The 19,326-nt window shown below is 33.5% G+C and overlaps 1 protein-coding gene across 1 annotated transcript in view; it reads left to right on the top strand.

Annotated features, from left to right (window-relative positions):
* Positions 1 to 18,053, top strand: part of LOC143042993 (uncharacterized) — a 92,750-nt gene extending 74,697 nt beyond the window's left edge. Inside the window, exons 48-55 of the mRNA XM_076215494.1 lie at positions 557 to 778; positions 1,763 to 2,545; positions 3,039 to 3,251; positions 3,704 to 3,799; positions 6,697 to 7,022; positions 7,780 to 7,978; positions 17,562 to 17,714; positions 17,920 to 18,053. Coding sequence (XP_076071609.1) covers positions 557 to 778; positions 1,763 to 2,545; positions 3,039 to 3,251; positions 3,704 to 3,799; positions 6,697 to 7,022; positions 7,780 to 7,978; positions 17,562 to 17,714; positions 17,920 to 18,053 — 2,126 coding nt within the window. The remainder of the gene's footprint in view (positions 1 to 556; positions 779 to 1,762; positions 2,546 to 3,038; positions 3,252 to 3,703; positions 3,800 to 6,696; positions 7,023 to 7,779; positions 7,979 to 17,561; positions 17,715 to 17,919) is intronic.
* Positions 18,054 to 19,326: the final 1,273 nt, after the last annotated feature.

The raw sequence follows: 19,326 nt of genomic DNA, 5'->3' as shown, positions 1-19,326 counted from the left end.
GATACATATAGTAAAGTTTGATCAAATGTCTTAATGTTTGTACACAGGTTTTGATATTTGTTACCTATTAAATCTATTAGTTATGTAAACACATCGTTGTCAATATAATGCAATTTTATGCGACTTTCATACAAGTGAGAGGTTTAGCTACCTAAAAACCAAGGTTTAATCAACCACTTCCACATAAGACAATGTCTGTATCTAGTCAGGAATATAACAGGAATATGACAGCTGGTATTCATTGGTTTTATTTGTTTTGACTGTCAATTTTGTCATTCACTCAGGGACTTTTAATAGAAGACCAAGCGTGTAGCAAGTTTTGCATTGATAAAAACATTGCAAAATTAAAAAAAAACAGTATTCTATATATGTGTCTGTAATTCTATTAAAATCTGCTTGAAATTAAATGCCTACATATATAAGAATAAATATTTACCTCAGGAAAGTCTCATTTTACTTTTCTTTTTTAGCTATAAAAAACATAACCTATCCAACATCGATATAAGTAGAATTGCCTCTAAAAGGTGTTTTTTTTATTTGCTTACTTTGAATACAGGGATTATGGATGTAGAGTATAAGAACTCTTCAAACATAGTGGAAGCCCATTGGCATGGATTTATAGACACAGAGTCTGGTGTTCGGTCATACAAATGGTGTGTTGGGGAGACAACATTTGTTGATACAAATTATGAACAATCAGAATGTGATATTTTACCTTGGACTAATGTTGGACTTCATGTTTCTGTATCTCGAAATCTATCAACAGATATCCCCCAGGGTAGGTCTCTTATCAATCAACTAATGCACCACTTTTATTGAACATAGGTGAGATATGTACACATTTGTCATTTGAAGGGTTAAGGACACAAAAACATGTCAAACCATACCACGTTTTTAATGTTTCAATACTAATTCAAAAACCCATAATGCAGTGGTTGTTGGCTAGCTGTATGTCTGTTTTTTTCTTAAGCATTTATACTTATGCCTTAAACATGTTTGTCATTTTTTTTAATAACTTTAATGTGTTTTCTTTAAATACAACGTAAAGTACTCGGCATAAGAAAGTTAAGCAATTTCAAAGGAAGGTAAGATAATCAAATATCGCTTTTATATAGGAGAATGCTTATCTTCTATGGAAACTTATGACAACAGTTTACTTAAAACTTATTTATATACTGAATGATACAAATCTGTAGCAGAAAACATTGATTGTCGAACCTAAAGGAGGGTAGGTGCATATTTGAAATAATTGGTTAAATATAAAAAGACTATTATTATGTGACTGTAACTTGATAACTATATTTGTGGAAAACTGGACCACTTCGAAGTCATCAACTTGAATGTAAATGTTCCATCATGTAAATAATAACTGTGTCACATTGTGTTTGTTTATTTACCGTTTGAATAATATACTGTCTAAGATAAGAAACTTGGTCATACACATCAACAAATTTGAACATAAACTTTATTTCAAACTACAAAACAAAATTATTTTCATTCAATTTTATAGATAGAAGTTCATATGAGAGGTCAAAGATGCATAAGGGCTTCGAACTCATAAGTCGAAAACAAACTAACAAAGGCTGAAAAGACTAAAAGCGAAAATAACATTAAAAAGCACACAAAAAATAACATAGAAACACTATAATACTTAATGTGATCTCAGGTGCTCTGATAGGGAAGTAGATCTTTGTACACAAGTGGCAGCCATTGTGTTATATTTGCAGTTGTTTTATTTTAGATTTCAATAATTGTATTACAGGTACTAAAATATACAATAAGGTCTATGCTGTGGACAATGTAGGAAGAACATCACCGATTGTTACATCAGATGGTGCCATAGTAGATAAAACACCTCCTGTTTCAGAAAAATTCATTCATATTGATGATAATATTGTTGACAATCCTTCATTTGAAGACACGAGTGGCGATCTATTACCTTGGTTGAATGTTAGTTCTACAGATATATGCACGATATCTAGTAGTTACCACCCATTGTCATGGATACCGAATTTATCAACATGCATGGCTGTTATATCGTCTCAAGTTAATTTAGCTAAAGACGGACAGTCTTTTCTTTTCATCAGAGGAAACGTTCAGCAAAAACTTGTTGATGTCAAAACTGGATGTTTTTACAAGATATCATTTTACTCAAGTCATTTACCCATAACAGATTCTGTAGGAGCAAACAAGGAAGGTTTCGTACAACTTGGTAATGACAAACAAGTATTCCTGATATATACAAAACCATATCGCCATGACGGACATGGAGAGGGTAAAAGTAGGGCGGAAATTTCCTGGCATGCGCACACCTTCTATTTCAAGGCTACAAATGACCAGGTTAATATCAGTATTGGTAGTATGGACATGACTACAGGAATATTTATAGATAATGTATCTGTTCAGAAGGTGAATTTGACAACAGCATCACCAGGTGGTCACGTGATTGGTCATGTGATATATTTACATGAATGGAGTTCCATACACGGGTCATGGAGTTTTGCTGATCCAGAATCTCCAGTCATAGATTACAGCTGGGCAATAGGTTGGTAATGGATACTTTTTCAATTAAATTATCTATTTTAGAAGATTTTCAATGGGCTTTGTCTTACGGGTTCCCTTGTAAAATCTTGTGAGTTTTTTTATCAGATGGTGATTTGACTTAAATATATATATATATTTTGTTGAGGTTAACCATAATTCGATATGATCAGTTCACATTGATACATTTGAAATGCGCATGTTACACTTGATTTAATGATTTGATAAGATTCGTGAATTTACGAATATGTGACGGTTAGACACTCATATGTGTATCTCTTTATGTTTGTATTTATAATATTTGTCTATGTTATATCTGTATTTAAAAATCAATCCATTTATTCAATATCAATTACATTATTTATGACATTGTTTTATTGTATTCCATTTATTATTTCATATTATCATTGAAGTTTATTCTTTACTAGTTTACTGTAATGCTTTTTGTAAAAGTTTCATTATTGACCATTTTTATTTTTATTATTTCCATTGTCAAGGTTATGCATCTGGAGGAACACAAATACAGCCATTCAGAAGTGTAGGACTGATGAACTTTGGGTTTAACAACAATGTGACCCTGGTACACAACACATATATTTACATCACAGCTATAGCTACAAATGGGGCAGACCTGAGAGGAATTTCTTACTCTGACCCAATACTAGTAGATCTGACACCAGTTGACATCAAATTCGTCAATGATGGATTGGGTAAACAATATATATTAATGGATGTATAAGTTTCAGAATTTGATATTTCATTCTTTTGAAGAAAAACAAATGACAACAGAAAAAAAATAATATAGTTTAGCAACTCTTTTCATTTCACTACAAAATAAACAAATGAAAATATTTTCTTCAAGTTAATGTTTATGTTTTATATCTAATGATTGAACTATTAAACGATAATGATTTGAGGGTAACAGATATATAAGTAATTAAAATAAAATCGAGTTTTAATATTTTGATATGAAGAAACGGTTCAAACATGTTAAAAGGAAACAATGAGAAATTTACCAAAGATGTTTAAAATTAACAAAACCATCGCCAACAACCAATACCTCTTAAAATGCTAAAAAATGTAATATCACAGACAAACACAGAAATTTTAGAGTCATATTTAAGAAAATGATATTCTAAAAGGAGACTTATCAAAATTGCAGGCATTGATGAAGATGCTTGGGAATTTAATGAAGTAGTAGCAAACTGGGACTACGAAGATCCAGAATCTGGTATCCTGTTCTGTAAATGGGCTGTAGGTAAGACATTACTAAGTAGCAAACTGGGACTACGAAGATCCAGAATCTGGTATCATGTACTGTAAATGGGCTGTTGGTAAGACTTCACTTAGTAGCAAACTGGGACTACGAAGATCTAGAATCTGGTATCCTGTTCTGTAAATGAGCTGTAGGTAAGACTTTTCTTAGTAGCAAACTGGGACTACAAAGATCCAGAATCTGGTATCTTGTACTGTAATTGGGCTGTTTGAAGACTTCACTTAGTAGCAAACTGGGACTACGAAGATCTAGAATCTGGTATCCTGTTCTGTAAATAGGCTGTAGGTAAGACATTTTTAGTAGCAAACTGGGACAACGAAGATCTAGAATCTGGTATTCTGATCTGTAAATGGGCTGTAAGTAAGACATTACGTAGTAGCAAACTGGGACTACGAAAATTCAGAATCTGGTATCCTGTTCTGTAAATCGGCTGTAGGTAAGACTTTACGTAGTAGCAAGCTGGGACTACGATGATACAGAATCTGGTATCCTGTTCTGTAAATGGGCTGTAGGTAAGACATTACGTAGTAGCAAACTAGGACTACGAAGATCCAGAATCTTGTTTCCTGTTCTGTAAATGGGCTGTAAGTTAGACATTACTACATGTAATTAGCAAACTGGGACTACGAAGATCCAAAATCTGGTACCCTGTTCTGAAAGTGGGATGTTGATAAGACATTCCGTAGTAGCAAACTAGGACTACGAAGATCCAGAATCTGCTGTCCTGTTCTGTAAATGGGCTGTAGGTAAAACATAACTTAAAATGTAGTAGCAAACTTGGACTACGAAGATCCAGAATCTGGTATCTTGTACTGTATATGGGCTGTTTGAAGACTTCACTTAGTAGCAAACTGGGACTACGAAGATCTAGAATCTGGTATCCTGTTCTGTGAATAGGCTGTAGGTAAGACTTTTTTAGTAGCAAACTGGGACAACGAAGATCTAGAATCTGGTATTCTGTTCTGTAAATGGGCTGTAAGTAAGACATAACGTAGTAGCAAACTAGGACTACGAAGATCCAGAATCTGGTATCCTGTTCTGTAAATGGGCTGTAAGTTAGACATTACTACATGTAAGTAGCAAACTGGGACTACGAAGATTCAGAATCTAGTATCTTGTACTGTAATGGGATGTAGGTAAGACATTACGTAGTAGCAAACTGGGACTACGAAGATCCAAAATCTGGTACCCTGTTCTGTAAGTGGGATGTTGATAAGACATTCCGTAGTAGCAAACTGGGACTACGAAGATCCAGAATCTGCTGTCCTGTTCTGTAAATGGGCTGTAGGTAAGACTTTTTTAAGAAGCAAACTGGGACAACAAAGATCCAGAATCTGGTATTTTTTCTGTAAATGGGCTGTAAGTAAGACATTACGTAGTAACAAACTGGGACTACGAAGATTCAGAATCTGGTATCCTGTTCTGTAAATGGGCTGTAGGTAAGACTTTACGTAGTAGCAATCTGGGACTACGACGATCCAGAATCTGGTATCCTGTTCTGTAAATGGGCTGTAGGTAAGACATTACTTAGAAGCAAACTGGGACTGAAAAGATCCAGAATCTGGTATCTTGTTCTGTAAATGGGCTGTTGGTAAGACTTCACTGAGTAGCAAACTGGGACTACGAAGATCCATAATCTGGTATCCTGTTCTGTTAATTGGCTGTAAGTAAGACATTACGTAGTAGCAAACTGGGACTACGAAGATTCAGAATCTGGTATCCTGTTCTGTAAATTGGCTGTAGGTAAGACTTTACGTAGTAGCAAGCTGGGACTACGACGATCCAGAATCTGGTATCCTGTTCTGTAAATGGGCTGTAGGTAAGACTTTTTTAAGTAGCAAACTGGGACAACAAAGATCCAGAATCTGGTATTCTTTTCTGTAAATGGGCTGTAAGTAAGACATTACGTAGTAACAAACTGGGACTACGAAGATTCAGAATCTGGTATCCTGTTCTGTAAATGGGCTGTAGGTAAGACTTTACGTAGTAGCAATCTGGGACTACGACGATCCAGAATCTGGTATCCTGTTCTGTAAATGGGCTGTAGGTAAGACATTACTTAGAAGCAAACTGGGACTGAAAAGATCCAGAATCTGGTATCTTGTTCTGTAAATGGGCTGTTGGTAAGACTTCACTGAGTAGCAAACTGGGACTACGAAGATCCATAATCTGGTATCTGTTCTGTTAATTGGCTGTAAGTAAGACATTACGTAGTAGCAAACTGGGACTACGAAGATTCAGAATCTGGTATCCTGTTCTGTAAATTGGCTGTAGGTAAGACTTTACGTAGTAGCAAGCTGGGACTACGACGATCCAGAATCTGGTATCCTGTTCTGTAAATGGGCTGTAGGTAAGACATTACTTAGAAGCAAACTTGGACTGAAAAGATCCAGAATCTGGTATCTTGTTCTGTAAATGGATTGTTGGTAAGACTTCACTTAGTAGCAAACTGGGACTACGAAGATCCAGAATCTGGTATCCTGTTCTGTTAATGGGCTGTAGGTAAGACATTACTTAGTTGTAAACTGGGACTTAGAAGACAACAAATCAGGTTATTTGTCTGTGAATGGACTTTACTTTACTATGAACTACCTTTGATACTAGTATTGGATCCTGATATCCTGTCCTGAGAAAAAAATTTCGGGAATGGGAAATATATATACCTGTCGGGGATACAGTTGATTAAGATATTTTTATGATATGATATCTAGTATTGGTTCTGATTAGTTAGCAGACACGTGGCTCAGATATTACACACACAACTATACATATCCAGGTTATGAAATGATTGCAAGGTTTTTCGGGAAGGGTTCATTTTACAAGTTGGTCTAGTATTTCAAATATTTAGAAAACTGACTTTCATATCTTGTTTTTTGTAGGTTACCAGCCTGGTGGAAATGAGCTATTACCATACACAGTGATCACAACTATGTCTGCATACAAAGAATTTCCTTACAGTGTACTGATAGGGAGAACAATTTATACCACTCTGACTTGTGAAAATAGGGCTGGTCTTATCTCAACTCTGACTGCAGATGGTGTAAAGATATCTAACCAGCCTCCTTCCATAGACTCAGCGGTAGTAGAAACAATGCCTCTATCCATGACAGAGTACACTCCACAAATCAATAATCAAGGTGTGATAGACAATATTAGACTTAAGTGGACAGGATTTGTTGATGATATAGGGGTTGAGAGATTTAAGGTACAGTTGACATGTCAAACCTTTCTCTCTAAATCTTTCTTTTGTTATTATCATTTTACCTTACAGAAGAAAGGTACAGTTTCTTATTTTAGCTATTTGTTTAGTAAGGAGAAAGGTAATTAAGAAAATCGTATTATTTTCTAGACAAAGGGGTGAGTGATTAACAATGAATATGTAAAATAAAAGTTAAAAAATTGTGTGAACCATTAATTTACATTTGAATAGTACAGATAACACATAATACTAATATCAAATAACAGCAACATATATGAGAGAGATGTCGAAAATAAACGGCCCCCAAAAAAACGGAGGTGATCTCAGGTGCTCTTAATTGGTAATCAGATCCTGTCCTAAATGAGAAAAGTTATACTATCATATAAAAACATTCAATCATATTAGGCAAAACAGGTGAGTTATTTAAGTGTGTTTGCTCTTGTATATAAGTTGTCTCCAAATTCACTTGAATACATAAGCTAAAGTTGAATCTTTCTATATGTATCTTGCCTACATCTTTTCAATCGAAAAATGTGTTTTGTGAAAGATAGTTCAGGTTATGTATGTGTTCTTGTTAGGTAAAATAGAACTTCAGCTATAACTGATTGATTTGAGATATTTTTAGGTATTTTGTGTTTGCAGTGTCATGAAAATAAGTTTGACACATTTTGAACCGGTGATTTTGAGATAAAAGTTATTACCTTAAACCTGCATAAAAAATGATTTAAAGTTATTGTGATGCATAGATAGTTGTCTATTTTAGGTATTTTACAACAAGGATGGCTCGTCAGAGTTGATGTTCTTTGCTGATGTACAGGATGTTTTATATGCACATTTTACGGAGACAACATTAACAGAAGGATCATATGACTTCTCTGTCCAAGCTGTCAATAAACTGTTTAAAATCAGTAACAAAGTGAAGGCTAATTCAACAGTAGATACATCAGTACCCACAGTTGATAGTAAGTAGAACTGTTACTTGACTGTCCCTTTGGTATCTTTCGTCCCTCTTTTAACATATTACACCTATATTAGCTGCATATCTGGGTAATATGTATCATCAGTACTAATATGCTGTTGTTATATCATTGATACATGTGCGAAGTTAAAAAACTATTTATGCAAAAAGATGCAATCAAAATATGATTTAATATGGCAAACTGAGCGTAATAATGATTTCAGAGGCAATAAACTATATGGTAACAAGCTCAGAACTTATAGACTTTTTAAAAGCAGATTTTGCTTAGAAAATTACCTTTTGCAGGAAAATTTTAGATATAGACATTATTTAACAAAATTCCGTATCAGTGCTCACGATTTAGAGATTGAGAGGGGAAGGTACAAAAATCTGACAGTGTCAGAACGTATCTGTAAATTGTGCGGTACTGAGGTTGAGGATGAAATTCATTTTCTTCTTCAGTGCCACAAACTTTCAAATATTCGTTTCAACTTTTTAAATGAAATAAAACAACGGTTTAAAAATTTTAGTGGTTTAGATATTAAATCACAATTTATTTGGCTAATGTCCTCTGAAGATACTTTCATACTCCAGAAACTCGGAGAATTATTGGAAAATTTATCCTCATATAGGAAAGTTTCCTTAAATGATATATAGATATAAAAATGCCCAGTCACCCCCTTATGTTATTAAACACTGTGCTTGTTGTATTCTTGTACTTGTCTTAATAAATATTTTTTGGTTTGGTTATTTTTTTTTTTTTTTTTTTTTATAACATTGTGTGTTAATCATATTGAATCACTTGTAATCATTTGTATGTAATTAATGTTGATTGTACTGCTCCTTGTGGGCGCTTTGATTAGCAATAAAATATATTTGAATTTGAATTTGTACAAAACTATCTGACAAAATTCGTGTTTTTAAAAGGAATTCCAAAGAACTTGCGTAATGTTTATTTAGGAACTAATTAAGTACAGTTACATAGAAAGTACTCTTTCGATTGTTACTTGTCTCTATTTTACAGACACAATGAAAGACTGATAAATAAAAATAACTCTTCATTTATTTGCAGTGTTCGAAGCGTTTATATGAATTGATCATCTATACAAATACTAAAATATGAAGACAAAATGAACGCAAGGATATATAATTATTGTACTTGAGCCAAAAATCGTTTAATGGTGTAAACTATTTACATATAGCTAACACTATTATAGATCATTATACCATACAAAAAGTACCATTCTCTTGACACTTTTCAATTATAATTTTTCTGATATCCTTTATATATTTTAATATAAATAACAAAGTTTTAAAATTTGTATTATTTTTATCTTTATCAGATAACTTAAGCAAAAATCTATTTCAGACTCGAAGAACTTGGAGCTTAGATGGATTGACAACAAAGTGGTTGCATCTTGGGACACCATATTTAGTAGTGATGATACCCTGTTCTATGAAGTGTCTTCTGGCTCTGCTCAAGCAGGTGTTGACATAATACAGTGGCAAGAAACCAGTAATACCAGTATAACATTTGGCATTCCAGCCTCTGTTTCAGCTACTACAGGGTTAACAGTTTACGTTACAGTTACTGCTGTGTCAATCGGTGGACATTCAGCAGTAAAAATTGGACAATTTATTCTTCCATAAGGATGTACACCTCTGAGGAGCCAAAAATTTCTAGAATTAAACTTTTTTTCTTAACCTGATTTTTGGGTTTATAAGACTGTAACAAAATAATTGGTGAAGAAAAAATCATATGGTGGTGCACTTCTTTTTTTTTGCAACGGCCATTTGAAAATGCCCAGTTTTGATGATTTTCCCATTTTTCATCGATTTTGACCTATTTTGGGGCTATTATCGTGAAAAAAATCACAGTTCCACAATTAAACTTTTTATCATACTTTCTATAAAGATGAAGTGGACCAATCTGAATAAATTTTACTTAAAAAAACTATAGGTAGGTGTTAATATAAGAAAGTTTTATCATATTTTGACGCTTTTTTGTGTAAAATTTACCATGCTGTCAATTTTCTATTTTTGTGATTTTTCTCAGTTTTAAGAACATAATGCATATTATTTCAACTTTTTTGTTATAAATAATTGAAAAAATACATATCTAAGAAATTTGAAAAGACCAAAATGATATGGGATGGACATGATTCATGTAAAATCATTTTTTGTATCCCTCACCCATTTTCTCAAAATTTTGGCTAAAAATACTGACTTGATTGGTCGTAAAATTTGAAAACTGGATTACTCAAAAACCATTCATTGTAAATACACAATTTGTTCACAGAGTTATGTTTGATTATAATTTTTTTTAAATTCATTGATATTTTTCACTTGTATAACATGATTTGGAAATAATTCAAGAACGAGATTTCTTCTGATTACTGAAAAAGAGGTTATTTGCAATGGTCATATTCAAATGTTGACAAGAAAGTTTCTATTCATCCGTCCTGATATTTGACTATTGTTTAAAATCTATTGTATGTTTGTGCATAAACCTTAGTGATGTAAATTTATTTATCATACATTTAGTAGTAAATACAGTAGTTTTGAATATTTGATAAATAACCTGCTGTTTAATCCATATCGCGCAACTTTGATGCGCACCCTTTATCGCACCCTTTATCACACCCCTACTATTTTTTTTACATTAACTCCGTTTTTGTTCATGCAAGCTTCATCAGATTTTTTTCTCTCTCAAAATGGGTTCTTATGAACGGTCATTCGGGCGTGGCGCAATTAATTGAATAACGTCATTGTTTGGAAGGTGACGTCACAAACGTCGAATTTTCATATTTCTGACACACGAAATGCAACAATAAAAAGAACTCAATGAAATATCATACAACACACAAAAAAATACAATTAACAATTTTTTTTTAAACAACAGCACGCAAGTTGTAAGGTAACCCAGATGCTTCAGATGAGTAATTGAGCAGTTCCTTTAAAGCTTTTAAAACAAGACAACAGTAGAACTGAAGGTAACCAGGTGCTAGGGATCAGAAAGCAGTTCATATGTACTCTCCTGATGCAATATATGATAAAGCGTATAAAACATGGCAAAATCCGTATCACATGCCGTATCACCCTCGACCTAAAGGCACTCTGGCTGATATTGGTATCTCGGGATGATACAGCAAATGATACGGATTTTGCCATGTATTATTCTCTTTCTATATATTTTTGAAACATTTTAAAATTAAAGGCAAGAAAACATCATTCATATACGTATAACATAAATTGATAAAACATAAAAGGGCAGAAAAAAATCAAATATAGATCATTGCAGTATTAATTTATTTGGTCTTCGATTAGATTAAATCAAGAAAATGAAAAAAAGTCGACTGGAAAGGGGAAATTACGAAGAAAAATTATCTTCGAAAATATATTTTGTACTTTTATACCGGTACTTTACGTTTATAAAACGTTTTTAAGTTGTGAAAAAAAAATCATTTCCGTCCATTGTTATCTTATATGTATATCTATATATGTAAAAAAAAGTATTTCTACAGTTGTTGTTATCTTTTCGCATATTCATTGGTGGTGTTTATTGAATAATATTTGCCATTGTCTATGATTATGTTCAGTTGTTTGCATTCTCTTTTTTAATGAGTTCCAGTTAGTTTCACCTTTTGAATGTCAATAGAGAACTTGGCAAAGATCCATACAAATATTATACTGACTTACTTTGTTCTATTAATTTAAAACTTTGAAGTGTAAACATTAAATTTGGTAAAATTTTAACTTCATCCTATAACTATTCTTCGAAAGTGTATAAGAGCCAGCATTTTTTTCATTTTTTTTCCCAAATTTTCAACTGTAATCTTGGCATTCCAACTTTAATCGTGGCATTCCAACTTTAATCTTGGAATTATCAACATTAATCTTGGAATTATCAACTTTCCAACTTTGATCCTGTAATTTCCAACTTTTGTTTTGGAATAATCAACATTAATCTTTGAATTGTCAATTTTAAACGTGAAAACTTCAACATAAATCGTGCGTCTCTCATAGGACCTACACCCATTTTTCCGACTTTCATTTATTGAGTGAATCTCTGAATTGTAACATTGTGAATTGTGGCTCACTTGACTCTCGTCTTTTTACTTAAATACACTATTTAAATTTTTTAAATGTATAGATTCAGATACTTTAAAAATTTAAATTTAAAGCCTCTGATTGATTCAAATACCTCAATTGGCAATTACTATAAGATTTCCAATAACATATTTGAATAAGAAACGTAGAACATAGGTTACCAAAAATCAATATAAAATTTTGGAAAAACAATGCAACTAGTGTCATATATTATACGATCTCGCAAAATTATGACTCATATTTTTTGACATATCAACGTATACTTATTAAAAGGAAGTTACACCCCTCTCCCCCTTTTTATGAAGATGAGGCTGCGTGAAGATATACAAGACTTTAGATTCAAGTCTATTTTTCTTTATCATTTTACAAAATATTTAGCCTAAACAATGATTAAAGATAGATTATGTACTGTATACGGAGAAACACTTTAAACTATGGGCTAGAAGTCAAATATAAAATCAGTCATTTCCAAGATTAAAGTTGATAATTCTATGATTTAAGCTGGAATTTCCAAGTTTAATGTTGATAAGTCCAAGATAAAAGCTGATAATTCCAAGATTAAAGTTTATAATTCCAAGAATAAAGTTGACAAGATTAAAGTAAGAAAATTAATATTACATTTAAGGACAGATTAGATGACTATTCGTGTATTAATTATCTGTTCGTTCATGAACATGTCATAAGGGGATAGGAACACCGAAGTTTTGTAACAATCAACTCAGGATGTCGACCGTAAAATTTTGGCACATCCCTGCTGATAAAATCAAAATGACATGAACATGCATGTCACTATAAAATGTATCAATTTAGAAATGCCAACTCCATACGATCGGTCAGAAGGTATAAAAGTTTTCATACAAATGTTACTGCTGAGAAAGTGGAAGTTGACAATTGAAAACTGAAAGTATAACTTATGTCATATATTTTAATTCGTTCTTCTTTTGAATATTGAGCAAGTAATGGCACTTTAAGAGAGATAATATGACCATAAGATTTAAAAACCAAGCAGAATTGCCAGCAAAACATCCGATATACTGTTACTGTTACTGGTATGTTCCTCCTATCTAAAGAGCACTCCCGCAGGATAAGAATAAGAATATGAATATTTACAGGGACATATTAGTAGCACCATTACCCATATAAAAGTCATCACTCTGTACACAAGTTCTGATGTCCTGATTACTATATAACGACACATTCTCAATATATACAATGTCTTTTGATACTTGTTATTATTTCAAAATATCCCTCACTTTGGATTGTCATTCTGATATTAAGTATAATGCTCTTATATATGTGATAAATTTATAATCCAATCAAGCCTAACTCTGATTTAATAAAGTACGTTTTATATGAAGACTGTAACATAATGTTCTTGTAATAGCTTCAATATCTTCACAGTTTGATTTGTTCAGTTTGAATAGTTCTTTAAACTTTTTTGCTGATGGATTAAGAATAAATAGTACAAGCAATCCTTGTTCCTCTACTCTGTCAAATGTTCCAACTGGTGTGTTGTTCTTCAAGTAGGATTTAAGAACTGACAAATGTTTATTTCGCTCCATTTGTAATGCAGTACACGTTATCAGAAAGTGATGTGTATCTTCACGGCTAGTTTCACATAGAAGGCACTTGTCACTTTCTCGACCTCTTGTGAATTTTTCTCTGTCTGATTGTAATGTGTAAGTTCTTGTGATTAACCTTGCTTTAATTTCGGCCTTTTTCACTTCGATAGTTGTATTTGGTACTAGCTGCCAGATTTGATGAGGCTTTCCGATAGGCTGTTAATTTATATCAAGATATTGCATAGTGGTTTTATTTTCTTTCTCTGATAACCACTGTTGTTCCCAATGCATGTTTATTGCCTTTTTATATAACATCATCTGTGATGCTAAACATTTCTTTACTGTTATGAAATAATCACATGTTACAAATCGAACACTATTGCTATATGTATCATATTGTTCTGAAATAACAAAAAAGGCGTTAGATTTAAATTATTATTCTCAACAATATAAAGATGTATATACAATTTGTTCAGCTCTGCCTCTTTCTTTTATCTTATTTACAGAAAACTCGTGGTCATAGTATAATGGAAATTTCTAACAGCCATTCAACATTACTTTGCTTCTCTACGATTTTATGTATTTTAACTAAAGTTCTGATCAGATATCATTGAGGGAAGCCCTTTAACTTCAAGAATTCGGTCTTATACTGTGCGGTTGCACCGCGTTCCCAGGTGATGAAAACCACCTCATTATGTATCTGTCCAAAAGCAGAAGTCGGTAATTCGGTGATTGTAGTTTGTTGCTGTATACACTACCAGGAATTTATACAGCGTTTACAAAATTATATTTGTTTTTCGTTTATTGTTTGATACAAAAAGAAGGTTTCAGTTTTCTCGTTTGAATTGTTGTATGTTTTCCATTTCGGGGTCTTTAATATCTTGGTTAGCGATTTGGGTTTTGTTCATTGTTGAAGTTTGAGCGATGACCTGCAGTTTCTTATTACCACGTCATTCGATCTCTGATGGAAAGTTGTTTCATTGACAGTCATGCAACTTCTTTTATGTTAAAAAAGCATTAGGACTAATTCATAATACTATGAACATGAATAAAGGAGGTCCCAAAAGTTAAATGGACAGCGTCACTGCATATTAAGTCTAATATCTCGTCTTATTCATAAAGAGAAACACATAGGAGAGAAATTTCATTTATTTTCAGAAAAAAAAAAGATAATTGCGAGTTCGCAGGCAATAATCACATCGTTTTTATGAATGAGTGGCGAACTATACAATACAGAACAATACACTAAGCAACATGAAACCCACTTAACACTTAGATTGATATCAGGAGTACCGAAAGGGTAAACAGGGCCTGTTCTAGACATGATAAGTCGTGATCCGCCGAGTTATTCATGTTAGAAATAACCTGGTGTTAAGTGTAACTCGGTAGGTCACATTCTGAAAAATGGACGGGATTATTGTTATAACCACTGGAACATATCAGTTATCAGCTGTAAAACAGATATTCTTTAACATTCAACCAACACTGAATGGCGTCGGTAACATTTACGAAGGATGATTGCAACTATTTCAGTTGAATTGATAGCGCGCATGTGAGCTACAACTGTGACGAACTTCATTATGTGATTTTTATCTTTTATTAATTATTTGCTTATTGTTAATAAATTGTAATTCATGAAAGGCAGCTCACTATCTTATTTTCATGGTTTATAAAGGTATGTATAAATTGCACCCTGATTGGCACCCCACTCATTGATTTACGCGCCAGGTAAAAATCATGTGACAAGTAGCACATGGTTTTTCATACAGGTAAAGTGGTTATATAATAAGACAGAGCACACCTTGATTTTGATGTGAACAGACGTTCTGTCTGCTGCAGTTCACTTATATTTGGTGATACCTCAGAATTGTCAATTCAGGACATGGAGATTCACAGGACAATATAATGAATAAGCTCAGGTAAGAACATTTATTTATATTTTTGAAGGTGTAATCATTTACTTGTCATTTTGACATATCAAACAGACCCGGAGACCATTCATTCACGTGGCGGTCGATTTATGGTTTGAAATCTTGTTTTCATTTGATTATAAATTTATTTGGGGTTCAAATATTTGTTTCAGGGGTTGGTCCATGCAGTTTTGATGCTCAGTTTTGGAGTGGCAACATTTAAATGGTCAGACAACGTACGTCCCATTTATTAACACAGATCTTCTCAAATACCAGTTGTGAGGTTTAGTTTAACGTATCATACAACGGCCAATATATATATGTTATGTGGCAGAAATTACGTATTTGCGTTTATAGAAGCTGTGGTTTATTCACCAGAAGTTGGTGTTAGTTTTACCGGAAGTTGGTGTTAGATTTACCGGAAGTGGCATATCAACATAGAAGCTAAGCACATAGTGAAATATATTTTATAAGTGAATATATAGTGAGCCATACATCTTATTGATGTTACAAGTGTATACAAGTCAATATTAAATAGTGAAATGTTTAAAGTAAAAGTCTAGAATAATTCAATCTGAAAGTATTTGATGTTCGTTCCAAGCGACGTCCTAGATCTTGACCGCAAACAGAGTGAATGATAGCAGATGTGATGAGATATTTCTCTGATTAGTTTCAATGTATACTTACTAACATTTCAGTTGTTTATTTTGTTTATTTGTATTCATTTGCATGTTATAATTATGTTTAGTTTTGTTTGATTTTGTTTATTTTTGTTTTAGTAAAATAGTATTTTTTACTTGTGTTTCTGTGAATGTTGGCCAACTGACAATCCGATTATCCTACGTCTTTACAATGGTGGCAGCGGTGGGATTGTCACAGGTCCAACATTCATAGAGTTCATTTGTTATGAAGGTATAACCAGACACTGTTGATTTATTTTTGAGACTTTATTTCTGGTAACCTTACTCTGAAATATTTGTATATTTTTTGTATCATTATCAGATTAGATTGTGTACAACTTGACGTCAGAAAAGTTGCCACAGTGGATGGCAGACTTGATTGATAAAGTTGAAACAGCATCTACGTATTTAAATTTGTATAGAGAGATACAAGCTGCAGAAAGAGATGAAAGAGCAGCTGAACGAGATATGAGAAAAGCAGAGATGGACAATAGTTATAGACTGAGCTGGAGTTGAGAGAGAAACAGTTGGCAACAGGAGGTAAAAGTAGTTTTAAAACGTCAGAGTCTATTAAGACTAAGTTACCTAAATTTTCTGAAGGTCAAGATCCAGATGTATTTTTGAAAGCTTTTGAAAAACTTGTTACACTTCATTAAATTCAAAAGAGTGAATGGCCACTACGACTTATTCCCCTTCTTTGTGGTAAAGCTCTTGAGGCATATTCCAGGTTGAGTGATGAGGATAGTAGGTTAAACGACAAGATTAAGACAACTATTTTGGTTCGGTATGAGTTAACTTCTGAGGCATATCGGGGTAAGTTCAGGAATTCGGCTCAGTTTGCTGGGGAGTCTTTCAAGGAATTTTCTGTACGGATAGAGGGTTTTTAAGGCACTGGTGTACATGTGACAGAGAAAACATTGATGGTAGTTTTGATAAGCTCTATGATTTGATGGTCAGGAATCAGTTGACAGTAAGTAGTGAGAAGGAGTTAAGGTTATGGATTCAGGAGCATACACCACCGGATCTTAGGTCTTTAGTAGAACTAGCCGAAGCTTATCAAACATCACACAAGGATGTAAGTAAGGGTAATGATAAAGCACAGTATATCAGTGATTATCAGAAGAAACAACAGAGTAAATCGAATGGAAGCAATCAAGGTCAGTACAAACGTGAAACCAGGACATACTTTGCTCCAGATTGTACTTTAAGGAATAAACAGCCGTTTAAACAAGGTAAAATAGGATTATGTTTAGATAAGCCAGGACATACAGAACCATGTAGTACAGTTGATGAATATGCAAGTGGCATGACAATTCTGTTACCAGGGGTGTCATGTGACAAGGTGAAGACAAACAAAGTACCAGGATTTGATATAGTTGAAGGTAAGGTAAACAGTAAACCAGTTTCAGTGTTAAGGGACACAGGATGTTCAACTGTTTTTGTAAACCAACCATTTGTTGACTCAGATAAGTTTACAGGTAAGAGTAGAGATATTTGTCTTGCAGATGGTTCGACACGTGTATGCAAGGAAGTTTGGATTGATATTAACACTCCTTTTGTTTCAGGTACTGTTTTAGCTCTAGTTTTGGATACTCCTTTCGCAGAGCTCATTATAGGGAACTTATATACCTACTAGTGTTAAGGACACTGTTGTAGTTAGTGATGATTCTGTAGATTTTTCAGTTTTAGATCCAGTTTTAGATCCATCTTCAGAGCCATGTCAAGCAGTGCAGACAAGATCACAGAAGATTAAACAGTCGGACGAGGAGATAAGAATTGAGAAGAACACAGAGATGTATAGTGATGATTTACCTTGAACAGAGCCTTTTCAAATTACTAATTCTGACTCTAATTTTTAGATGTGTACTAGACAGGAGCTGATTGATGCACAGAAGTGTGATCATACTTTATATGCTATTAGATCTTATATTACAGATGACTCTGATGAACAGTCTCATTTTACAATAAGATCTGATATTCTTTACAGTATATTTAGGACACAGTCAAGGGAGGCAATTACTCAAATTGTTGTCCCTCAGAAGTTTCGGAAGACAGTTTTGACCTTAGGTCATGATATTCCTTTAGCAGGTCATTTGGGTATCACTAAACCCAGGTATAGGATTATGCAGCATTTTTATTGGCCTAGAATATTTGGCGATATTGCTCAGTATTGTAGATCATGTCCAGAGTGTGAGAGAGGAGTCAGAAAGGTAGAGTTTCTAAAGCTCCACTTATCAGTATACCTCCTATAGACGAACCATTTCAGCGTATAGCGATATATTTTGTAGGTCCACCTCCTTTAACTGAAAATAAAAATAGATATATTTTAGTTTGTATGAACTATGCAACCAGATATCCAGAAGCATTCCCTTTGGCTAACCAGGAAGCAGAAACAGTTGCTGATACCTTAATAGAGTTATTTTTAAGAGTTGGTGTTGCAAAAGAATTGTTGACAGATCAAGGTTCGAATTTCATGTCCGATCTTATGGTTCAGGTATGTAAATTATTGTCAGTTCATAAAATGTGCACAACACCGTATCATCCTGCTGCAAACGGCCTTGTAGAAAATTTCAATGGATAACTAAAAAAGATGCTTAAAAGCTACGCTCGAAAGTATCCAAACACATGGGACAAATACATGCCGTATCTCTTGTTCACTTATAGAGAAGTTCCGAATGAAACAACAGGTTTCTCGCCGTTTGAGTTACTCCACGGTCGACCTGTACGTGGACCTCTTGCCATCTTAAAGGAAGAGTGGGAAGAACCAACAGATAGTGATAATTCTGTACTGAGCTACGTACTTGAAACTAGATACAATCTTCAACATATGACCGAGTTAGCAAGACATAACGAGATAGAAGCTAAGCGAAAACAGAAAACATATTACGACAAGAAGGCAAGAACAAGGAATCTAGAAGTTGACATAAGGTTTTGGTATTACTTTCAACGCAAACATCTAAGTTGCTCGCTAGTTGGAAAGGCCCGTACGTCATTACACACAAGATCAGTCCGGTAGATTACAAGATTAAAATGAAAGGTACTACAGAAAAGGTTTTTCATATAAACATGTTGAAACTTTGGTATGAAAGG

The sequence above is a fragment of the Mytilus galloprovincialis genome, chromosome 8, assembly GCF_965363235.1.
Source record: "Mytilus galloprovincialis chromosome 8, xbMytGall1.hap1.1, whole genome shotgun sequence".
Lineage (NCBI taxonomy): Eukaryota > Metazoa > Mollusca > Bivalvia > Mytilida > Mytilidae > Mytilus > Mytilus galloprovincialis.
This window is presented reverse-complemented; position numbering and strand designations above follow the sequence as displayed.